Here is a 25807-nt window from a genome sequence, read left to right on the forward strand (position 1 = left end):
GGCCGGAACATCGCGGTGTGTGTGTGTGTGTGGAAGTGTGTGTGTGGGTCTTGCTTACAGCTAGGCCCCACGCACCACTGAAGCACCCCTCCCCCATTGCCTAGCCTGGGATAGCTGGAGCTACCTGGCTGAAATATTACTAATCACCCTATTTAACATCGTTGGGAGTGTGCGCCTGGGTGGCTCCAGCTACCCCAGGTGAAGACATCTTCTCCCCCCACCCGAAGACCATCTACAAAGACTGTGTTTTTTGCCATCTGGGGAGTGCACCCCAAGAAACACCCACCCATCGCTGTGAGGGGAAACCTGCCCTCGCAGCTTCCCTCTTTCCCACCCCCTCTCACTTTCTCTCTCTCTCTGTCTCTCCCCTCTCTCTCTGAGAGCCCTTTCCTCCTAATTGGAAAAACAATTAAGACAACTGAGCAGAGGGAGCAAGGCCCCTCCCCAATTGTCAACTAGGGGAGAGGTGTGCCTCTTTTAGAGCTCCCTCTGTTCAAACACCAACGAGGCCATTTAAGACCATTAAGGCATGTGACTTTGGGGTGGGTGTGGCCCTTAAAGGGACCCCGTGATGGCGACCCCATCCACGCCGGTGGCAGGGCCAGCAAGGACGTATGCGCAGGCGGCGTCCACATCCACGGCGCCTCCTGTGTCACCTGCATTGCCATCGTTCAGACTAATAACAAAAAAACACGGGGTCAAGAGCTACACTCACCCCACAATGAGCATTGAGGAGTGCGTGCGGGCGATGGCTGGGGTAGTCGGCCCCTCGGCCATTGTCGCAGCCTCCAAGATGTCTGGGAAGGCTGTATTCTTCCTGGGGTCGGAGCGGGCGGTGTCCCTGGCCCTTGAAAAGGGGCTCACGGTGGGCGGGACGTTCCTGCCGGTGGACCCTCTCGAGGCCACCACGCAGAGGGTCATCCTTTCAAACGTCCCGCCCTTTGTTTCCGCTGAGCTCCTCCTCCCTCACCTACACCAACTGGGGGAGGTAAGGTTGGGGATCAACCCCATACCGCTCGGCCTCAGGGAGAACAGCCTGCGCCATGTGTTCTCCTTCCGCCTTCAGCTCTTTGTCCGGCTGGCGCGGGAGGAGACGACAGAGGGCAATTTTAATGAGGGGACTGCCTACCGCGTCTTCTGGACATCGGACGGCGTGCGGTGCCATGCCTGTAGGGAGGTGGGGCACGTTCGCAAGAACTGCCCCGCCTCCAATGCCGCCAAACCACTGAGGGCGGCCAAGGCTGGCGCCGCCGCCACCCCTCCCCCTAGTAGCGTCCACGTGCCGGGAGCCGTAGGTGCGCGGGCATCGTCGGAGGCCTTTGTTTTCACGGCCTTCGGCGGGGGGGAGGGAGAACGTCCGATTGGAAGGAAGGCTTGGAAGAAGGCGAAACATCTCGAGGCGGGTCCCCTCAGTGTGCCAGACAATTTGTTTACCGCGCTCAGCCCAACCCCATCACCGGCGAGCGTTGGGTGCCCTGAGCCCGTGCCCGAGCCCTTGACCAATACCACAGAGGGGTTCGGGCGCAGGCAAGATAAGAAAAAGGGGGGAGTGGAGCGGGAGCCCTCGGCAGACATGGAGGTCTCCCTGCCTCCGCGCCCCCTCAGGAACAAAAGGAGGTGCCCAATGAGGCGGAGGGGGAACAACATCCCCCCGCGGAGGAGTCGGTGCCCGCCGCGTGTCCTGCGTCCCGCACCAGCACCCCCAAACTGCGCCGTAGGCAGGAGGAATCTGTCCCCGGGGAGGGTGAGACAGTCGAGGCTGCCCAGCCTCTGCCTCCCGGGGATGGCGTGGAAGATCTGCCTGTCGTGGGGGGCGTGGGGCCAGCGGAGGAATGCGTTGCCTGCGGGTCGAGCGTCCCGGGGACTGAGGCGGGCGGGGCCGAAAAGGCCGAACCTGAGCCCGCCCAGATATTAACCAACTTCACCCGGGAGTCGCTTGGCCCGGAAGAAATGGAAAATAAAAACAATTTTAACAATTCTGTACACGTTGGGCCGGAGGGTGGCGGCGGGGAGGGAGAAGAACAACAACCCTCGCCCCCTACTTTGGAGCTGGCGTACTTGGAGGACCTGGAACATTACTTTGGCCAGGTCTCTCCGTGTTCCCCGGCTCCTGGGGCGGAGGAGGAACCCCTTCCGCTGTCGCTTCCTGACCCAGCACCACTTTTAAAAGAGGCCAGTGGGGACTCCTCTGCCGATGATCCTGGGGGTGGGATCGGGGCAGAGCCAGGGTCGGATGGAGCGGCCGGGCCTTTTGTCGTACCTCGTGTGGTCGACGGGCCGGCTGCTGGCGGCGACCTCCCGGAGGGGGATGGGTATTCGGTGGGGGACTCGGGAGAAGATCTGAGTCCATCGCCAGTGAGGCAGTGGATCTCCTCGTGCCCGCCGCTGAGTCCCCCCTCATTCCTGTAAATTAACTCCAGGACTTTTTGGCCCAGAGCCAGGGTCGCCGCAACCGAGCCCATCTGGCCCGGGAAAAATGGTCCCAGCCGGGGCTGCTCGTTGCGTCCGTCCGCGCCGCCGCTAAAACCATGGCCGCGGGCGGGCCCTTATCAAAGGCGCAGGGCCTTGAGCTGCGCCGGCTCAAAAGGTTCCTCGCTGGGCTGCTGAAGGAGTGGAGGTCAACAAACGACTCCACTCCCCCCCCCCCCACAATAGGTTAGGTAGAGGTTGCACTATGCTTTTGTCATGAAGATAACCATAGCCAGCCTCAACATCAACGGCGGCAGAGAGGCACACCGTAGATTTAACAATTTTTTGCTCCTGCGGGAGGGGAAATATGCGGTGTGCTTCCTGCAAGAAACCCACACCGTTCCAGGAGACGAAGCCACGTGGCTCCTGGAATGGCAAGGAGAGGTCCGCATGAGCCACCTCACTACCACTTCTTGTGGGGTGGCCATCTTGTTGGCCCCGCATTTTCAGCCGGAGATCTTGGGGGTCGAGGAGCCCATGCCAGGCCACTTGCTGCATGTCACGGTTCGCCTGGGGGACGTGCCGCTCCATCTCGTGAACTTGTACGCCCCTCAGCCCGGCCCGCAGCAAACATGCTTCTTCGAAGAAGTGTCCGCTCTTCTTGGCTCCGTCGACGTCAGCGACTGCATTGTCCTCGGGAGGGATTTTAACTGCACCCTCGAGGCGAGGGACCGCTCCAGTGCCCCGCAGAGCATGACGGCGATGGAGAAGTTGAGGGACCTGGTCGGGTCCTTCGACTTGGTGGACGTCTGGCGAAATCTCCATCCCGACTCCAGCGCCTTTACTTGGGTGAGGCCTGGAGTAGGATGGTCCAGAATCGACCGCCTTTACATGTCTCGGGCATACGTTTCCTGTGTCCCGGCGGCCTCCATGCAACCGGTGCCGTGTTCGGACCAGCACCTGATGTGGGCGGAGCTCGCTTCGCTCCGCGCGAGGACGGGGTCTGCGTACTGGCATTTTAACAACCAGCTGCTGGAGGACATGCGGTTCCAGGACTCGTTCCGTCGTTTCTGGACCGACTGGAGAAGGAAGCAGGGGGGCTTCCCCTCCTTGAGGCTATGGTGGGACGTGGGCAAGGCTCACGTCTGCGTCTTCTGTCAAGAGTACGCGAGGGGGTCGACCAAGAGGCGGGCGGCCAGGGTCGGGTGCCTAGAAAAAGAGGTGCTCGACCTGGAGTCCCGTCTCGGTCAAGTCGTCGAGGACCCGGCCCTGCGGACGGTGTACAAAGTGAAGAAGGCCGCGCTGAAGGACTTGCAGCTCGTCGGGTCCAGAGGCGCGTTCGTGAGGTCGCGGATCCGGTTCCTGCGGGATCTGGACTGCGGCTCCCCCTTATTCTACTCGCTGGAAAAAAGACAGAATGTCCGTAAGCAGCTCTTGACGCTGCTAGCCGATGACGGCTCTCTCGTCTCGGATCCGGAGGGCGTCAACAACAGGGCCCGTGAATATTACGGGGCTCTGTTCTCTCCGGAGCCGTCCAGCGAGGAAACGCATAGAGTTTTGTGGGAGGACCTGTCGAAGGTCGGCCCGGAGGGCGCCGAAAATCTGGAAGCTCCGCTAAGCCTGGCGGAGCTGACCGGCGCCCTCGCCCGGCTCTCAAGGGGAAAAGCCCCGGGGCTGGACGGGCTGACTGTGGAGTTCCACAGGGCATTCTGGGACATCCTGGGGGGCGACTATGCATGGGTCCTGGGGGAAAGTCTGGCGACCTTGGAGATGCCCCTCTCTTGGTGCAGGGCAGTCATCATCCTGCTGCCTAAGAAGGGCGATCTCCGCCTCCTTAAGAACTGGCGCCCGGTCTCCTTCCTCAGCACGGACTACAAAATCTTCGCCAGGGCGATGTCTGCTCGCCTTGGCGCCGTGCTGGACCACATGATCCACCCCGACCAGTCCTACATGATCCCGGGCCGGACAATCCACGATAACATCCATCTGGTCCAGGACCTCATCCATCATTCCCAGGAGGCTGGTCTGTCGGTCGCCTTCCTATCTCTTGACCAAGAGAAGCCGTTCGACAGGGTAGATCATGACTATCTGTTCAGAACTCTGCGCGCTTTCGGGTTCGGGACGTGATCCGACTTTTGTATGCCACCGTGGAGTGTCTCATAAAGGTTAACGGGTCCTTGACGGCGCCCCTTCGCTTTGGGAGAGGGGTGCGCCAGGGATGCCCCATGTCCGGACAGTTATATGCCATCTGCGTGGAGCCTTTCCTGTGCCTCCTGTGGACGAGGTTGATGGGACTGGCTCTGCAAGGGCCGGGCGTGGAGGTCGTCCTCTCGGCTTATGCCGATGACGTGCTCCTCGCGGTAGAGGATCCCGCTGACCTGCGGAGGTTGCGTGAGTGCCAGGAAATTTACTCAGCCGCATCCTCCGCCAGGATCAACTGGGAGAACTGTTCCAGACTCCTGGTGGGTCAGTGGCGGGTGGACTCCCTGTCGGAGGAGCTCAGGCCTTTTGCCTGGAGCACGACCCATCTCCTCTATCTGGGAGTCTACCTTAGCCCTGACGAGGAAGCCTGGCCGGCGAACTGGCAAGAGCTGGAGGCCAAGGTCGCCGCTCGCCTTGGGCGCTGGACAGGACTGCTCCGAGTGCTGTCCTACAGGAGTCGAGCGCTAGTCATAAACCAGCTGGTGGCCGCCATGTTGTGGTACCGGCTGGTCACTTTGACTCCTCCCCCTGCGTTTGTCACCAAGATACAGAAGAAGCTGGTGGACTTCTTCTGGAACAACAAGAAGCACTGGGTCTCTGCCGCGGTCTTGAGTCTCCCGCTTGGGGAGGGCGGTCAGTCGTTGGTGTGCATCAGCACCCAGCTCGCGACTTTCTGTCTTCAGACCCTGCAGAGATACCTTTACGTCGAGCCCCCTCCCAGGTGGTGTGCTCTGGCGACGTACTTCTTCCGCCAGCAGCACGGCCTCAACTATGACACGCAGCTCCTGGTTGTGAGCTTGGGGGGCGTCAGGACCGCCTTCCAGGAGCTGCCTGTCTTTTACAAGGAACTCACCAGGGTCTGGAATAAAGTCTCCACCAAGCGCAGCTCTCCACCGGCTGGAGTGGCGGCTGTCCTGCACGAGCCGCTGCTCGGGAATCCGTATCTACACGACTGAGGTTTAGGTGGCGGTCGGACGAGAGGGCTGTGGCTGGTGAGGTGACCAGGGTCAGGGACCTGCTGATGGCGGAGGAGCGGGCTGGATGGCGCCAGACATGCTGGCGCGGCACCTAAATTCTGCCAACGTTCGCCGCGCGGCTGATGCCATCGAGTCGCTAAAAACAGCTCTGGGCCCCGACTCTGTTAGGTGCATCGAGGAGGCTCAAGCACATGGGGAGATCCCGTCCGAACTGACCCCCGTCCGGACGGAATTCCTCATCGGCGCCAAACCCCGGAACCTCCCTCGGGAGCCGGCGCCTCACAACTTGAGCCGCCTCGAGGAAATCCCCTCCGTGCCTTTCTGCTCCTGCACACTCTCAACTTTGCCATCCTCGCCTGCCATCCGGACACGCCATGGCGTACCATCTTGCCATCCGGAGGAGGCAGGGGTCCCCGATGGAGGGCACTCTACGTGGGAGTCCTCCCAGTATTTATCGGGGACTTGGCCTGGAGGGTGGTCCATGGAGCAGTGCCGTTCAATAAATTTTTAAGCCGGTTCACGGGCTCCCAGGCCGCCTGCAATTTCTGCGGTCTGGAAGAGTCCGTGTTCCATGTTTTTACCGAATGCACGAGGTTGCATCCCCTGTTTTATTATTTAAAGGGGCTGCTCCTGAAATTCTGGCTGCACTTCAGTCCCACACTCCTGATCTTTGGGCACCCTGTGCGGAGGGGAGCGGGTAGGTCCGAGGGTCTTCTCGTAGGACTGCTCCTGGGCACGGCCAAGGGTGCCATCAGACGGTCCAGGCAGCGGGCGGTCGAGGGGGTGGTTCAGCCTGACTGCCTGCCTCTCTTCCACGCGTACATCCACGCCAGGGTGTCCTTGGAGATGGAGCACGCGGTGTCCACCAGTACGCTCGCAGCCTTCTGCAAGAGGTGGGCGCCGGAGGGACTGGAGTGCATCGTCTCCCCCGGCAACCAAATTTTAATTTGATTTTATGATTTAAAGTTTAGTTGTTTTAATTGCCGGTGTTTTTAGTGTCCCCCTCCCCTTTTATAGGGGGCACTTGGAGGAAAAAATATGATTTTACTGCCAAAAAAAACCCAACAAAAAAACACAAAAAAAACAACAAAAAAAAACCAAAAAAGGGCCTTGTAAATGTTTGCTGCGTCCCCCAGATCGGGGGCCACGATTTCATGTTTTAGTTTCCTCCCAAAAGAGTTCTATGGACAAACACTCCAAGGTTTCTTAATTCATGTACACTATTAAGTGGCCTACCACTTAATGTGTATACCCTTTCCTTATTCGTCCTCCCAAAGTGCATCACCTCACACTTCTCTGAATTAAATTCCGTTTGCCACTGCTCTGCCCACTTGACCAGTAGATTGATATGCACCTGCAGCCCATGACTTTCCTCTTCAATATCAACCACACCACCAATTTTAGAGTCATCTGCAACCTTCTTAATCATACTTCCTATATTCAAATCTAAATCCTCCTCTATAGCAGTATCTGCATTACCACAATCCTTTCTGAAAACAGATACAAAGTATTCATTAAGCATCTTCCGCCTCCTCACAAAGATTATTCTCATGATCTCTAATAGGCCCTACCCTTTCCTTAGTTACCCTCTTACTCGTAATATATTTATAGAAAATCTTAGGGTTTTCCTGAATTTTACTGGCCAAGAATTTCTTGTACTCTCTTAGCATTCCTAATATCCTTTTTAATTTTGCCTCTTATCTTTCTATATTCCTCTAAAGATTCTAAAGTATTTACCCATTGATATGTGATAAAAGCATCCCTTTTTTTTAAATCTTCCCCTACAAGTTCCTAGACATCCAGGGGGCTCTAGAATTATTTTTCCCAGCTGTTTTCTTTAAGAGCACATGTTAGGCCTGAACCTATTGGACTTCCTCCTTGAATGCCTCCCACTGTTCCAACACCGATTTACACACAAGTAGCTGTTTCCAGTCCACTATGGCCAAATCATTCCTTAACTTAGTAAAATTAGCTTTTCCCCAATTCGGAACTTTTATCCCAGGCCTATTCTTGTCCTTATCCATAACCAACCTGAATCTGACTGAAGTATGGTCACTGGCACCCAAATGCTCCTCCACCAGTACCCCTTCAACTTGCCCAGCTTCATTCCCGAAACTAAATCCAAGACCACCCCCTCTTGTGTTGGGCTTGCTTCATACTGACTAAAAAAGTTCTCTTGAATGCATTTCAAGAATTCTGCACCCTCTATACCCTTCACACTAAATTTGTCCCAATCATTTTATTTTTAATAATACATCATAACAACAGGGATTGAAACATGAAAAATGAAAGGAACAAACACCTGATAAAATTTAGTACAAAATGGATATGTGCAAAGGATAACTCTTCCATTTGTATATGTCAAAATGATTAGCCTCTCTGATACTGTACTTGCTCGGTCTGAATTTGATTTTATGTCTGTTATATTTTTACTCAATGTTTCCTCTGGATTCAATTACTCATAATTACACCCTGAACGAGGCAGACAATTCAAAATGTTTAAAACATTTTTGCTGTAAACTAGTATGTTGCCTAACTTAAAATTGTATCAGGTCTTATTCATATTGTTTATTGTAGTTGAAACTGCTTTATATCTCTTCCATAATGATTGAAACCCCACTGAGGAATATCAACAATGATTGCTGCAATCTAGAATTACAAAACAATGCACAAGAGAAAGAAGTTAGATAGATACACAGTTGTATAAAGGATGAAGAAGAGTTACATGGAAAATGAATATGAAATTAAAACAGGAAGTGCTGGAAATTCACAGCACATCAATCAGCATGAGAAAGAGAAAAGTGGTTTGTTGCTTCAGGAATACCCTTCAATATCTTTCTAGATAGAACCAATAGCATTGACGGTTATTGCTGAAACAATCAGTTCCCTTTAAATACATGTCCAAGTGTCAGTTAAAAGTTCCCATGGAATCTGATTCCACCACCCACTAAGGTAGTGCATTCTAGATATTAACAAACCTCTGTGTGAAAAATATTCTGCTCTTGATCTTTAGAAAAGTATTTAAATCTATGATCTCTGGTTACCTAGCCACTTCCCACAGGAAACACTTTCTCCCTACTTGCTCCATCAAAACCACTCATAATTCTGAATACATCTTTTAGGACTCCTCTTAACCTTCATTGCTCTAAGGAGAATATTCCCAGCATCTCCAATTTCTCTACATAACTGAAATCTCCCATCCCTGGTATCATCCTGGGAAACATCCTCTGTAACCTCTCCAAGGCTTTGGCATCCTTCCTAAAGTTGGTGCCCAGAATTGTACACATTACTCCAGCTGAGGCCTAATCAGTGATTTGTAAAAGTTTAGCATGAATTTCTTGCTTTGGATTCAAGTTACAAAGCTAACTATCGCATACCCTTACTGAGCCACCTCAACAACTTTTGCTGCCACCTTTAAAGACTTGTGAATGTGCATCCCCAGGTCCCTCTGCCTCTTCACCTCCACAAAATAGTATCAATTAGATCATACTGCCTCTCCTTGCTATTCTCCCCAAAGTGCATCACTTCACAATTATCCCCATTAAATTGCATCTTCCATGTGTCTTCCCATTACACCAGTCTGCCTCTGTCCACCTGAATCTGCTACTATCCTACTCACTATTTACTACCTTGCCAAGTTTTGTATCATTCGCAAACTTCAAAATTGTACTCCCTGCAGAAGAAAAGCAATGGTCCAAATCCTGACCACTGGGGGATCCCACTGCGTACTTCCCTCCACTCAGAAAAATCATCCATTCACCATTGCTCTCTGCTTCCTCCCGCTCAATCAATGACGTATTCAAGTTGCCACTGTCCTTTTATATCATGTGCTTTTATTTTGTGAATAATTCTGTTATGTGGCACTTGATCAAATGCCTTTTGATAGTCCATGGGGCTAGAGATTTGTCTCATGCTCTAACCGTTATATTTCGCACCTGATATTTAGTTCCACTGACTGGATCCAGCACTGCTTTAGTCCTCGTTGGAACACAAACATACTGATTAATCAGGTTTTCCTATATATATTTTAGGTATTCTTCACCCTACTTGCCCATTACACTGTTCCACCACCCCCCCCCCTCCCCTCCAACGCTCCCCACATCTCCCCAGTCGATATTAGGTTAATTGAAGTCCCCTACTATTACTGCTCTATTATTTTTACATTTCTCTATCATTTGGCTACAGATTTTCTCAGCTATCTCGTTCTCATTATTTGGGAGACGACACGAAACACCCAGCAAAGTAACAGCTCCTTTTCTGTTCCTTAACTCTAACCAAACGATTCAATCTTTGAAACCTCTATTATTTTGTCCCTCTGTCGACCTGTAATATTATCCTTGATCAATGCTGCCAAAACTCCTCCTGTAATTTTTTTCTTCCCTATACCTCTTGAATACATTGTAGGCAGGAATTTTTAATTCCCATTCCCGTCCATGTTTAAGCCAGGTTTTTGTTATAGCCGTTATATCATAACACCCATGTGGCAACTTTTGCCTGTGCCTCATCAACCTTATTTGTGACACTCCTCGCACTAACACACTTGCATTCCAACGCTATGTTAGTCGGCTTTGCATTTTTCCTCCATTTATTTCCTGTTCTTTCAACGCTATTTTTTGTTCTGATCCTATTCGTCCCACCTAGCAATCATTTTGAAGGAAACTGAGAAAAATAAGCTCGTATATGTATACTCATACTATTTAACGTCTATATATGCATACCTGTATATATATATACATATGGAGAAATGTAACATGGGTATATTTTTCTATGAAATGACTATACCTGACCTTTTGCAAAGGTGAGTTTATAGAAGAAGCAAGAAAGATCTGGAATGTATTTAATATCTTACACAACCTCAGAACATGATAATGTGATTTGCAGCCAATTAAGTACTTTTAAAGTGTATGGAAGCGCGGCAGCCAAATTGCACACAGCAAGGTCCCACAAACAGTAATGAGATAATGACGAGATAATTAATTAGTCGGGGATAAATATTGGACAGAACACCTGGACAAATCACCTTCAGAAAGTGCCGTGGGATCACCCAAAGTCTGAACACAGACAGCGACCTGAGAAGTTTCCGATGTAAAACGGATCCGTATTTTAGGATCTTAACAAATATATAAAATATAATTTTATTAATTGCGATTGTAAGTCCCGGGACCTGAGGAATACCCTGTATTTAATATCGAAGACTATTTCTTGTACCCTCGTTGATGAGAGGCAACGCCACGTTTTAATTAAGCAGAAAGTGAAAGGTTTCAAATGAAGAAGTCACTTTGGAAAGGTTTCCCTGAAAACCAACTGCGGTTAGAACCAAAATCGATCAATTTTTTTGTAACGTCAAAGGAATATCCTGGTGTGCACCTTAAAATGGACACACCTCGCCCAGAAGGAATATGCCTTTTAATCCAACAGTGAAGCAGAGCAGCTCGTGCAGATATTGTTGTCGGAGCTGAACCCCGATACAGCCGGTTTGTGAGATTCCAGATCGCTGCTTTTCCCGGTGCTGGTGAACATGCTTTTTCCGAGTGTCGGGAGACTCTGGATTTTGTTAGCCTTGTTGCCCGGGACCCTGAGCCAGGACTGCCAGAGGCTGCGGTTACTTGAAGAGATTAATAATGAGGCTCTCCACGTCCTGCGTGAAATGGTGAGTTTATCGGTGATCCGGCGATTTGAGTGACCAATCTTAACCACTCGTTTCTCGGGATAATTTCCTGTCGGGGAAATTCTGAGATTGAATCGTTATTATTACAAACTGCATCAACCGATATGGAATATTTCATTGGCGGAATTCACATTGACGTATTAAAATAACGGCGAAATTGTGCAGAAACCGTTTAATATTTTGTATAAAGAGTGATTGATTCGTTTAGACGGTTAGTTAAATATACGAGAGCTAAAATCTTTAAACAAATTGTTTAATGACAACGAATGATTGCAGCGGTTTTCAGGGAAACATTTCTGAGAGTAAGTAGCGATTGTGAAGCATGTGCCCGGAGCCGGTTCTGACAGTCACTCTCTCCTGTTGCAGGGAAAGCCCTTTCCACTCCAGTGTCTATCAGAAAGGGCATCACTGAGCAACAATTCCCTGAACATACACCAGCTCAGCAACAGGGTACAGGTGAGTGCACATTGTACATTGGGTAATCATTCCGCTAATGTGGCCAGGAGCAATCACCGTGTGGGAAATATATTCACATTAACAAAATAAAACGAACGTGAATCATTTTTAAAGTGAGCGCGTTACTTTAATCATTTTAATAAGGCTAAAAATTTAATGTTCGGCAACACTCTGCGGAATGGTTTGTCTACTTGAACGAATGAGTTAGTCTGCTAAGAAAAATGGGATAACTAACCCACAGCGGAATATGGTAGGAACCAATTAGTTGTTAACATAGTAATATGACCAACAACAATCTCCATGCTCTGGTTTTAAATACAGACACTTTAAATATTTGCATCGACAGATGACCATTCAATTAAGATATAGCTGAGCTGCGGTGATTGGCTGTGAATTTTGACCTATCACGAGCTGGATAAATGGGAACAGATCCCCTCTGATGACATTGTGTGTGTTTTGCACAGAGCCAGGACAGGATCCAGATTGTCCATCAAACACTGCGTCACCTCACTAAGATCTACAGCATGAACCTGGGTTCGGTCACATGGTCCCGGGACAAAGTGGAAACCTTCCGTCTGCTCCTGGATGGGCAGGTCGGGGAGCTGGAAGAATGTGTCCGGAAACCGGGCTCAGACTCCAGGCCGAGGAGATTCTCCTCCATTAACAAATACTTTAAGAAACTGAGAATGTTTCTCGAACAGAAGGTGCGACAATTGATATTTGACTGTGTGATTACTGACATGTACCTCATTTCCCACCATTTAAATCTGTTTATTCTCTCATGGATTTTCCTGAATATTTCTCTTTTTCAGACATTCAGTGACTGCGCCTGGGAAATAGTCCGCGTTGAGACCAGGGCCCGTTTACAACAGATTCGTACCATAATGGGGAACATTAGAAGAGATTTTCCATAGACATGTTTAGTAGAGACTGATATTGGTGATTATGTATTTAGAAATGCTTGAATTGTATCTTAAGTGTTGCTCTGTTGTTCAACCAACCACACAATGCAGCAAAAAAGACTAGAGGAACCGAAAGCTTTCCCAATGATATATTTAATAGAGACTGAGAACATTGATTTACTTTTTACATTGTTTCGTCAAAGGAAAAAATATTTATTATAACATTATTCATGGCAAAATACACGAATTGAAAATATTTATTTTGTTTTGAAGATACTTGGTGCACGACAGAAATGCTCATTGTGTATGTATCTGTCGATATATATATATATAAAGCACATACCGTTGTATAAGTTGATAAGCCATGTTTATTCAAATAGTTTCGTACGAAATTACAGTTAAACCATAAACATTTTGTACGTTGATCACTTTTATGAAGTGGCTCTAACTTTACAACAGTGTTTGTATCTTTGGTCTGTTTATGTGCGGTGAAATGGCAGACAAATAGAAGTTGACATTTAATACAGAAATGTGGAAAACTATAAAATTCCCTCCCGAAAACTCTCTCTCTATTTCTCTCTCCTCTCTCTCTTTGACCCCTGTCGTAATATCTCCTTTGTCCAATTTTGTTTGGTAACACTTCCGTGAAGCGCCTTGCGACGTTTGACGAGGTGAAAGGTGCTATATAATACAAGTTATTGTTGTGACGTATTTTCGGAGGAAGAATGAGAGGAAACATAATCAAAATAGCACAATTTGAAAGGGGATGCAGGAACAGAGGGCTGGATTTTGCAGGGGTCAGTGGGCACGATCGGTGGTGGGTCGGATGGGAAAGTGTTTTTCCCCAACAGGTCGAGAGCCCTCTGTGATCCACCATCCATGCGCCTTTACCAAATCATAATCATTAGTGGCTTGTTTACAGTCACTTATCAATGTTTTTTTTTCGTCATTTCTGCTCCCCAGGTGTCAACACTTTAACTCGTCTCATGTCTTCCTAATTTATTGACATTTATAGTTGTGATCTCTTCATATAATTAAAAATTGCAGTTTAATAAAATGCGTAAAATGAAAATCAAAAGACGTGTTAATTTATTGGTATTGATTAAGAGTTGGGAATAGACAATGTTTTTCTAAACTGGAAACATTTTATACTAGATGAAAACATGTTCGTGTAAATAAAATGTTTTCAATATTACACTTTTACTGGAGTAATATTTATTCCTCATTTGTGTCTGTCAGTTTTCCACACTGACTATAAATTCTCTGGATTGCCACACCTGCTGCCTGTTACTGGGACACCCTCTCCGCTCTATGCTCCTCTCTCCAATGCCCGCTTGTTCCTCATCAGTCAAAACTCTGAATCATTTTTGAACCCAACTTTAGGCCCAATTTTCCATCTCCGAGACAGTACCACTGTTTTACTTTTCTGCTATCCAACTGAGTATTCTCACTCCACACCATTGTCTCCAGTGCAAGATTGTGAAGACACAAAACAACACACTCATGGACAAAGGCTGCAACCATATCATAACAGCTGACTTATCAAAATAGAATTACAAATGTTGAGCAATTTTCAATAGTAAAAGCTGGGAAAAAAACGTAATCAGAACTTGTGAGATTTGTGGCTTAAAGATTAGTTATTCTACCGTGATCTTTTATATGGTAGCTTACATGGGCCAGTGAACCGACACTGTTGCTGTATTTGCAAATCCTACCCCTTAATCTTTCCACGACCCATTCACCAACCTACCACGCGCTCACACCCAACAACAGCCCGACATCGTTACCATTACTTTTTCTGAGCCAGTGGCCAGTTTGCGACCGTCAAGTTCACATGGGCAAGACCTATTGTAAATGTTAGTATTGGACTTTACAATGGGAGAAAGTTAGGTCAAATAGTGTGACACAAACGTGACATCAGGAAGTCAGTCTGTGCAGAAGGCAATGTGCAAGGCTCTAAGATTATTATTTATTATAGATTAATGTGTTGTTACAATTACTTACTATTTCCCTTTATGTTTCCCACCAGTATTTACCATATACTGTAATAGAATCATTGAATCATAGAACGATGCAGCAGACAATGAGGCCGTGCGGCCCATCATGTCTGTAACGGATCTTTGAAACAGCTATCCAATTAATCTCCTCCCCCTGCTCCTTCCCCAGGGTCCAGCAAATTCCCCCTTCAAGTATTTCTCCTATTCCCTTTTGATCATTATTATTGACTCTGCTTCCGCCATCCTTTCAGGCCGTGCATTCCAGATCAGATCAAGAATAAATGTCTGATCCTCACATCTCTGGATAAGACCATAAAACATAGGAGCAGGAGGAGGCCATCCGGACCCCGAGCCTGCTCCACCATTCAACAAGCTCAGAGCTGATCTTCTCCCTCAACCCCACTGTCCAGCCCTATCCCCGGCGCCCTTAATTCCCTTCGTGTCCAACAATATAGGAAGATAAGAACTAGAAGCAGGAGTAGGAGAAACAGGAGCAGGAGTAATTATCTTAAATCTGTGCAGTCCGGATACTGACCCTTCTGCCACAGGAAGCAGCTTCTCCTTATTTACCGAGAAAAACTATTTTCCCCCAAGCTCCCTAATTTGACTTTCGCATCAGTTCTATATTTTTAAAAATCATTCTTACAACATTCTTCAGCATAGATTATAATTATAGGCATAATTTGCAATGTTACTTTTATCTGAACTCTCCCTCTCACCTTCGCCCCCCAGCCTCGGATGTTCAATGAAATATGCCCAAACTAAAAGATTTGATGAAAAGATTCTCACCAGCACACGATCTCTGTAAGTTGCTGCAATCTAATTGTTTAACTGAGGCGTCAATAACTGGCTGCCGCTGTCTGCACCTAGAGCTCCTGGGATCTCAGTCCCAGAGCCAGTCGGCGGGAGTTTTTGTTCGCGATAACAGCTGAGAGTGATTCTGTGACATTCCCTGTGTAACCGGGGAAATCCCGGATATCCCAAACATTTCCCAGCTCCCCCTCCCCCTCTCCGTGTGAGCCGGTCTGTTTACACACAATCTTCACTTTCGGAAATGACAAAACTCGTCACTTTCACTGAGACACTTTCGCTTTCGGTGAAATTGACACAAGGCTCATTTCCAGAGAGAAACTGACACGGACACTTTCCCGGGAGAGAGACAAGAAAGAAACGGCGAAAGAAAAGGCATCGGGATCATGTTCGGACTCAGAGTCGAAGCGGATTCAATATTCTTTAAAACAAAATCTCAAAATGACTCCAAGAAAAAGCAAAGAAATGAGAAATAACTTCGACTTAAAGACCAGAGTCTCGGACAGGGGACTCCGGGCGAGGACAGCGGGCATCAAGCGGTGCCCTGGGCTGTGAGCCGGGCTCTCTGCGATGTTCAAGCCGCGAAGTGTGAACAGTCCCAGCGCGATGTGAGCACACCGGGGAGAGAGTGGATTTAAAATGGAGCAGCTGTCTCTGGAGCCGAATGTCAGCATTAAAATCCGCGGCCTCGAGATTCCCGCTGTCCGTGTCACTGTAATCCGGATTATAAAATACAGCCCCCAACATATGTCCACACTCCCCCAATACAGAGCCTCCCTCTGCACAACCTTAGTGCCCCGGGGGCCCGAATCTACACAACACGGAGCTGAAGCCGAGCGCTGGGTGGGATCTTCTGTGTGGGATTTTCCAGTCGCTGCTTCAGGAATCTCCAGGTTTTGGATTCCTCACCTCAGACAAAAACCGCACAAACTATTGCTCTCCTGCCGCTCTTCCAAAACTCCTGCAGCCCGATTTCACTTTTGGAATGTAATGCCACCCATTGAAGCCGGCAGCATGGCAGTGTCCGCTCCCAGCAGTGTCCAGCCGCACTCCCACATAACTCGGCAACACAGGCGGCCGCTCCCGGATCACAAGCCGCTGCATTTCTACTTCCAGACTTTCATTCGGTGACAAGAACCGTTTTCGGAGCTGAGCCCGGATCCGCTCGGCTTCTGATCCTTCAAATCGGTACTTTACCCTGGGTCGGTTGAGTATGGCTTTGTCGAGTGTTTGGAGATGTTGCGTTGTGTTGGTCTTGTTGCTCGGGACCCTGAGTTTGGGCTGTGAGAGGCTGCAGTTACAGCAAATTCTAAACACACACACACTGAGCAAACTGAATGAAATGGTGAGTTTAACCTGCATCCCGAGCCGGATCCGATGCACACAGGGGCTGTTTGTTGTGAAAAGTCAGATATGGGGAGATAGTTTGGAGTTTTATAACTGTATCAAATTAACAGTCACTGACGCTCCAGTATTGCTGTGTCTCGGGTTGTCAGTAACGGCGATTATCTTCTGTCTCAGGGCGGTCGCATCCCCCGACAGTGTGTAAGAGAGAGACTCTCGCTGAAAACCAAGCCCTTGAATCTGGTGAAACTTTCGGAGGGATTGCCGGTGAGTGTTGTTTTATTTTATTCAAACTCGAATTTTATCGAAAGTATGAGTAAGTTCAACATCCGGGCCAGAAGTTTAATCAGGAAATTAAAATCCAATGTTTGCCGCCCATTGATGTGGAAGGAGAACTATCTCACTCTCCAACTATGTCACTCTCTCTAACTATCTAATTCGTTAACTCGCTCATGTACTTTCACTGTCATTCTCTCAAATTATCTCATTCACTCAAACTATCTCACTCACTCTAGCTATCAAACTCCCTCTAACTATCCCAATCTCGCTATCGCACTCACAATCTCACTCCATTTATTTATCTTATTCCATCCAATCATCTCACGCCCTCTATTCACTTAACCCAGTATAATCTGCTTGCTCCCATAACAAACTGCTTCCCAGTCACTGTCTCACTTCCTCTTATCATTTCACCACCTCCATCTCACTCACTGTAACCATCTCACGCCTTCATTTCACGCCCTCTGATTATCTGATTCACTGAAATCTTCTCAACATCTCTAATCATCTTGTACCTTGTGTCTATCTTAATCCCTGTAACCATCTGCCTCCCTCTAACCTTCTCACTCCGGAGCTATGGTGATAATTGTGAGGTTTGCCCGATTCCGGGCTGGTTAAATCATAGAGTCATGTAATGATACCGCACAGAGGGCAGTCATTATGCCCATCGTGCCTATGTGACCTCATTGCAACAGCTTTCCAATTAATCCCACTAACCTGCCCACTCCTCAGAGACGTATACATATTTCCCCTTCAACTATTAAATCATAGAAGCATATAAATATCCAGCACAATAGGAGGCCATGCGGCCCATCGTTCCTTTGCCAGTTCTTTGAAAGAGCTATACAATTTATCCCATACCCCTGCTGTTTCCCAATAACCCTGCACAGTTTTCCGATTGAATTATTTATCCAAATTCGTTTTGAAAATTATTGAATGTGCTTCCACCAACCTTTCAGACAATTTATTGCAGATCTAACAAATCGCTGTGTAAAGGAACTATCCGTCATCACACCTCCAATTCTTTTGCCAATTACCAACTGTGCCCTCTTGTTGCTGATTCTTCTACCACTAGAAACAGTTCTCTTTATTTAGCCTATCACTCATCATCATCGGTGGTCCCTCGAACGAGGATGACTTGCTTCCACATGGGTTCACAGATGTTTCAATGAAGAACCCGATGTTCCAGTCCTGAACTCCAATTGAAGGGGTGGAAGAGGCCTGTGCGTGGATTTTTTTAACGTGTGATGACCGTTGCACATCAGCCACCACACGGGCTTGACATAGCCTTTATCCAGTGGCAAGGGTTAACCAGGACGACTGAAGATGTGCTTTGCTGCACGGACCTAGTGTGCACACATATCGCAGTGTGGGCTGGCCAGTGCTGCCCCTGGGCTTCGGCTTTTCTGGGACCTGTACCCTCATTTGCCGCACCTCCGCCATGATCTCTCACTGCTCCTCTGCCACGATCTCTCGCCGCTCCTCTGCCAAAAACATTAACTGCACTTCCGCTACGATCTCAGCATTCCTCCGCCATGATCTCTCGCCATTCCTCCGCCACAAACATTCGCTGCACCTCCGCCACGATCTCTCACTGTTCCATCATCATGATCTCTCACAACTTCTCTGCTACAAACACATTCGCAGCACCTCCACCACAATCTCTCACCGTTCATCCACCCCTACCTTCCCGCTCCTCCACTGTACCTTGGCCCCACCGATGTTCCTGCCCACCATATCACTATTCTACCATCATCAACTCTCTCCTTTACTGCATCAAAGAACTCAATGACGTTAATCAAACATGATTTGCATTTAACGAATCCCTTCTACCTGTCATTTATTAAAACCCATTTTCTCAAATTGAGAATTAATTGTGTATTGATTTATTGTCTCGAATACATATCCGATCCCCCAGTGTTAAACTGACTGGCCTGTATTTGCTGGCATTTTGTAGTCTCGTTTTAAACCCTATAGCTTTAATCGTCCAGGGAGAAGTAGATTTGCAGCCCCTTCCTTTCGCCTCGAAGGATTGTGCCTAGAGTGCATCCAAACTATGCTCACCATGAAGGCCTCCCATTGCTGATTCAAAGATTTACCTGCAAATATTTGATTAAAATCCGCATGGGTCAGAACCTCTTTCTGGGTTCTGAAATTAGCCCTCCTCCAGTTTAATATTTTCACCTGTCATTGTTGCTGGTCCTTTCCCATAAATACTCTAAACCTAAATGGGAACAAATCCCCTCTAATGACATTCTATTTTGCACAGAGCCAGGACAGGATCCAGATTGTCCATCAAACACTGCGTCACCTCACCAAGATCTACAGCATGAACCTGGGCTCAGTCGCATGGCCCCGGGACAAGGTGGAAACCTTCCGTCTTCTCCTGAATGGGCAGCTCGGGGAACTGGAAGAATGTGTCCGGAAACCGGGTTCAGTCTCCAGGCCAAGGAGAAACGCCTCCATTCACAAATACTTTAAGAAACTGAGAAAGTTTCTCAAACAGAAGGTGGGACAATTGATATTTGACTGTGTGATTACTGACATGTAGCTCATTTCACCCCATTTAAATCTGTTCATTCTGCAATGGATTTTCATGAATATTTCTCTTTTGCAGAGATTCAGTTACTGCGCCTGGGAAATAATCCGGGCTGAAACGAGGGCCCGTTTACAGCAGATCCTTTTCATCACGGCAAAAATCAGAAGAGAAATTCAAGATTTTCCATAGACGTGTTTAATTATGACAACCATAATTATTTATCTTAAAATTATTGAACTTTATAAAATAGTTACATTCCAAAGACATGTTTAGTACAGACTGGGAATGATTAATATTTATTTAAATTATCTTCTATTTATAAAAGAATCATTATATTTTTAAAGACATTATATTGCATTGCAGCTAAGTGACTGATGTAGAACAAGGAATATCTTGATCTTGTTCAATATTTAATAATTTATTTTAATTTATTGATATTTATTACTGAGTATATTTTCCTGTGACGAAATGTTAAATGTTTCACTGGGGCGAGTCTGAGGAAAATGCTGTACCTGTTCCGTCCTTTATGGACTGGCAGCTGCTACAATGAAAAGTTTCATCTCAGGTTTGCTCTGTTGGGCACCTTATTCCGCTTGCTGGTTTTCCAGTGTCAGCTCTGTGAACTGGCCCACCCAGATCATACTATTGTTATTCCTCATCTCACCTGAACTGAGTCAGTTTTATTGTCCTGATATCTTCATACAATAAAATGTTACCGTTTTTACACAAAAAGCTATTTCTTTCTCGTGCCTGTAAATGCATTTGGTTTTGCTATTTTTAATATAAACACTTTTGATTCTCTCGCACACTCAAATGCTCAAGCTCACAATCTACTGATTCCATCATTCAGCATCATTAGTTTGTCCCTTCTGTACCTCAATATCTCTGATTGTTTTAGCCAGCGGGAGGGGGGAGGTTGGGGGGTGGAAATTTGCCGAGAGATGTTGGGATTTGTTTGGAGTGGGGGAGCTCCCTAGGGACCTATCTTAGAACCTAATAGGGGTCTAAGCACGTAAACCCAAACCCTTACCCTAGTCTCAAACCTGCGAGTCCAGCGAGCTCGGGCCATTCTGGCCTACCACAGGCTTCCTACCACATCACACAGTGACCACTTCCAATGACCTCCGGCGAATCCCACGAGTTCGGGCCATCCGGGCCTACCGCAGTCTCCCATCACATCACCCGTCGACGTCGCCTGACAACCTCTGACGACCTCCGACGTCCCTCGGTGACCTCCGGCGACCTCCAATGACCTCCGGCGACGTCCAGCGTCTTCTGGTGACCTCAGACGACCTCAGATGACCTCCGGAGGTGACGTCCTCGACCTGCACCAGGCGATCAGCCCTCCAACCCCCCGCCCTCCTGCGGTGATCAGATCGGAACTCCACCTGCGATTGCAGATGGGCCTCTCCTCCATGATGGAGTCTGAGCCTCCTCTACGATGGCTGCAGCTCCCGTGGCGACAGACGACCTCCTCCTCAAGGACGACTGGGTCCCCCTCACCCATATCGGCGACTGGCCTCCCCTCCTCTTTCAGCGACAACTGGAGCTCCCCTCCCTCACTGGCGACCTGGCCTCTTCTCCATTTCCAACCCATGGTGAGTTCCATGGCTGTGAGACTCCTGTCCTCCCACCCTGACCCCCGTTGGGACACTGACCCTCCCAATGGCTGTCCCCAACCAGGCCTCGGATCACCTACCACCAAGGGTGCTACCCAGTGCCGATCCTGCGGCCAACATCTCGCCAGAGGCAACCAGGCCCATATAGCAGTTCCTGGTTTCCAGTTGTCTTGGACCACCTTACCACTGGATCAAGACCTCGCCGAGCTAAGCCAGTGTGGTAGCCGGTGTGCAACGACCATCCCACATTAAAAGAACTCACAAACAGGCATCTTCCACTCCGTTAACATGAAGTTCTGAACCTGGAACATCAGGACCCTCATGGATAACCCTAACAGCGACGCCGGAATGCCGCACCGCCATAGTTGCCCGGGAATTTAGACGCTTTGATATCAATATCGCCGCCCTAAGCAAGACCCGGCGGGCAGGGAAAGGCCAGCTCAAGGAACAAGGTGAAGGTTACACCTTCTTCTGGAAAGGGAAACCAGAAGAAGAAAGCCGTCTCCATGGAGTCGGCTTCACCATCAAAAACGAGCTGGTTGACTGCATCAAAGACTCCCCCTTCAGGGCTAACGAACACCTCATGATTCTTCGACTCACCCTATCCCGGAACCAGTGCACCACAGTCATCAGTGCGTAAGCCCCAACACTCGATGCAACTGATGAGGCCAAAGAGGGTTTCTACACCAACCTCGAAAAATCCCTGTGCTGCATTCCCATGGGTGACAAACTGATCCTCCTCAGTGACGTCAACAGCAGGGTTGGCAAGGACACAGACCTCTGGGGGGGGGGCAGTAAATGGCAGAGATGGGGTAGGGAAAGCCAACTCCAGTGGTAACCTACTCTTGACAAAATGATTAGAGCACAAACGTGTCATTACCAACATCTTGTTCCACCTGAGGGACAAATACAAGGCATCATGGCAACACTCTCACTCCAAGCACTGGCACCTGCTCAACTATGTCATCGTCCGAGCCAGGGATCGCAAGGATGTGTGCATCACCTGCACCATGACAGAAGCCAATGACTGTTGGATGGACCACCGCCTAATCCGATCCATCATCGACATCAACATAGCCCCAAAGCGGAGGGGGCAGCAGAAGCAGTGCCGCAAAAAATCAATGCCGGAGCACTTAAGGACCCAGCTAAGAGAGCCCTATACAGCCAACGCCTCACAGCCAACCTGGCGTGCCTTGATGATCCCGAGACGCAGAATGCCCACAGCGCATGGTCTGCCCTCCAGGCCTCCATAACCAGTGCCTGCAAAGAGACACTCAGTTACTCAACCAGGAAACACAAGGACTGGTTTGATGAGAATGATCAGGAGATCCAAGAGTGAATAGATTGCAAGCGCAAGACATTTCTGAGCCTTAAACAACAACCCAACATGGGAGAGCAAAGCAGCATTACAGACGGCTCAAGGCTGAGGTCCAACAATAAACGCAGGACCTTAAGAACAGGTGGTGGATGGAAAAAGCACAGGAGATACAGCAGCTGGCTGACAACCATGATGTGCAAGGATTCTTCATCACAGTCAAGGCCACCTATGGGCCAAACACCGAAGGCCCCACCCCACTGCTGGCCAAGAATGGGGAAACACTCATCAAGGACACCGAGGCAGTCAAGGCTCGCTGGAAGGAGCACTTCGAAGATCTCCTCAATTGAGACTCTGCCTTTGACTCGAGTGTTTTTGACTTCATCCTGCAGCATGCTACCCGCCACCACCTCAGTGAGACCCCAACACTGCATGTGGTAGAAAAAGCCATAAGTCAGCTTAAAAACAACAAGGCTACGGGTGTGGACGGAATCCCCGCTGAGGCATTGAAGTATGGCGGAGAGGCACTGCTGTCACGAATACACAACCTCATCTCTCTCATCTGGAGGGAGGAGAGCATGCCGCGGGATCTCAGAGATGCAGTAATCATGACTATCTTTAAAAAAGGGGACAAGTCTGACTACGGCAACTTACATAGGAATCTCCCTGCTATAAGCCACTGGGAAAGTCATCACTAGAGTCCTCCTCAAACAACTTTTTCCCGTGGCCAAGGAGCTCCTCCCGGAGCCACAGTGCGGATTTCGACCCCTATGGGGCACAGCAGATATGATTTTTGCAGCGCGGCAGCTACAGGAAAAATGCAGGGATCAGCACCAGCCCTTATACATGGCCTTCTTCAATATTATAAAGGCCTTTGACACTGTCAACCGCGAGGGTCTTTGGAGCATGCCCCTCTGTTTCAGATATCCCCAAAAGTTCCTCACCATCCTCCGCCTGATCCACGACGACAGGCAGGCCATGATCCTTTCCAACAGATCCACCAGAGACCCAATCCACGTCTGGACCGGGGTCAAACTGGGCTGCATCATTGCCCAACCCTCTTCTCAACCTTCTTCACTGCCATGCTCCACCTCACAGTCAGCAAGCTCCCCGCTGGAGTGGAACTAAACTACAGAACCAGTGGGAACCTGTTCAACCTGTGCCGTCTCCAGGCCAGATCTAAGACCACCCCAACCTCTGTCGTCGAGCTACAGTATACAGATGATGCCTGCGTCTGCGCACATACAGAGGCTACACGCCAGGACATAGTCGATGTATTTAATGAAGCGTACGAAAGCATGGGCCTTATGCTAAACATCCGTAAGACAAAGGTCCTCCATCAGCCTGTCCCCACCGCACAGCACTGCCCCTCAGTCATCAAGATCTATGGCGCGGCCCTGAACACCGTGGACCACTTCCAATATCTCGGGAGCCTCCTATCAACAAGAGCAGGCATTGAAATCGAGATCGAACACTGCCTCCAGTGGACCAATGCAGCCTTCGGCCCCCTGAGGAAAAGAGTGTTGAAGACCGGGCCCTCAAAACTGCCACCAAGCTCATGGTCTACAGGGCTGTAGTAATACCTGCCCTCCTGTATGGCTCAGAGAAATGGACCATGTACAGTAGACACCTCAAGTTGCTGGAGAAATATCACCAACGATGTCTCCGCAAAATACTACAAATCCCCTGGGAAGACAGACGCACCAACATCAGCGTCATCATTCAGGCTAACATCCCCAGCATTGAAGCACTGACCACACTCGATCAGCTCCGCTGCGCAGACCACATAGACCGCGTGCCAGACATGAGACTAACAATGCAAGTGCTCTACTCGGAGCTCCTTCACAGCAAACGAGCCAAAGGTGGGCAGCGGAAATGCCACAAGGACATCCTCAAAGCCTCGCTGATAAAGTGCAACATCCCCACTGACACCTGGGAGTGCCTGGCCCAAGTCCACCCTAAGTGAAGGAAATTCATCCGAGTGGGCGCTGAGCACCTCAAGTCACAACACCGAGAGCATGCAGAAATAAAGCGCAGATAGCGGAAAGAGCGTGCGACAAATCAGTCCCACCCACCCCTTACCTCAATGACTATCTGTCCCACCTATGACAGAGTTTGTGGCTCCTGTATTGGACTGTTCAGCCACCAAAGTACTCACTTCAGGAGTGGAAGGAAGCCTTCCTCGATTTCGAGAGACTGCCTATGATGTTGAAGACAATGATGATCTCTGATTGCCACTTCCAGCAGGATAAAGAGTGTCAGATATTGGAAATTTGACTACCCTGGTCATGGTCATCAGATACATCCTTTGTCACAGACACATTCTGCCCCTCTTTTTCCTCCTTGACCGCTCTGGTGTCTGCCACATGATCTACCGTTTCATTGTTTTTCACCACTTCTCCTCAGTGATTCACCTCTGTGGTATTGTCCTGGCTTGGCACTGCTTCTACGTGTCCCAATGTAGCTGTCGCACTTTCTAAAATGGCTTCTCCCTCCCCCCCAGTACATTCATTTTGGGTATCCCTTAAGATGCTTGCCCTTTCTTTCATCTACATGGTTCCCTTTGGTAACATCATTCTTACACATCGGGTCAACTTCCTTATGTGTGCTGTTGACCTTTGGATTTGCCCCACCACCATCACGCTCAATTCATAGATCACCACTGTACCATCTAACAGTAAATCATAGGTGAGCCAGAATTGTTCCCAACTCAGGACCAGCAAAGCCAAAGCCACCCTATTTAAATCACAGCAAAAACTCTATACCTGGCCCCAATTTCATCCCCCTCCCTGGCAGCTCATTCAGGTTGAATCCAAACATCTGCCTTGTCTGTGATCTATTTGACCCTGAGTTGAACTTTAAGCCCAAAATATTATCCAGCACCAAGGATGCCTTTATCATTGCAGCATAATTTCCCTCTACTCCTAGCGCTCCCACATTGTCAACATAACCTTCATCTACTCTTTTGTCAGCTCCAAGCCTGACTTGTCCAAAGAGCTTTTTGTCGCCCCATCAACTCCACTCATCATAAACTCTGACTCGTCCAAAATGCATCTGCCGACAGCATGTCCTACACTATGTCTCAACTCCCTTTTACCCATTTCCTCACCAATCTCCATTAGTTCTTCATCTCCCAGTGCATTGAATTCAAAGACCCTAGGTTAGTCTACAATTCTCTCCATGTCCGTGCCCCTCTCTCCCTCTGAAACCTCCTGTAGCTCTAGTAGCAACCTTGCAATCCCCTTTCCCTCTGCTGCACTGTCAGTGGCAGGGTTTATAGTGCCTTGGGC

The 25807-nt window shown here is 48.8% G+C and overlaps 2 protein-coding genes and 1 pseudogene across 2 annotated transcripts; 2 read left to right on the forward strand and 1 right to left on the reverse strand.

Annotated features, from left to right (window-relative positions):
- Positions 1–25807, reverse strand: part of LOC139233525 (interferon tau-like) — a 117421-nt pseudogene that overhangs the window by 42419 nt on the left and 49195 nt on the right.
- On the forward strand, positions 11107–12626 carry LOC139233998 (interferon alpha-21-like). Its single transcript, XM_070864782.1, has 4 exons — positions 11107–11238; positions 11623–11712; positions 12177–12416; positions 12525–12626. The coding sequence occupies exons 1-4, from the start codon at positions 11107–11109 to the stop codon at positions 12624–12626; spliced, it is 564 nt and encodes a 187-aa protein (XP_070720883.1).
- Positions 16635–19772, forward strand: LOC139233999 (interferon alpha-21-like). The gene is made up of 4 exons (XM_070864783.1): positions 16635–16766; positions 16943–17032; positions 19314–19553; positions 19662–19772. Exons 1-4 carry the CDS (start codon positions 16635–16637, stop codon positions 19770–19772), a joined length of 573 nt encoding a protein of 190 aa, XP_070720884.1.

The sequence above is a fragment of the Pristiophorus japonicus genome, chromosome 21 (assembly GCF_044704955.1).
Source record: "Pristiophorus japonicus isolate sPriJap1 chromosome 21, sPriJap1.hap1, whole genome shotgun sequence".
Lineage (NCBI taxonomy): Eukaryota > Metazoa > Chordata > Chondrichthyes > Pristiophoridae > Pristiophorus > Pristiophorus japonicus.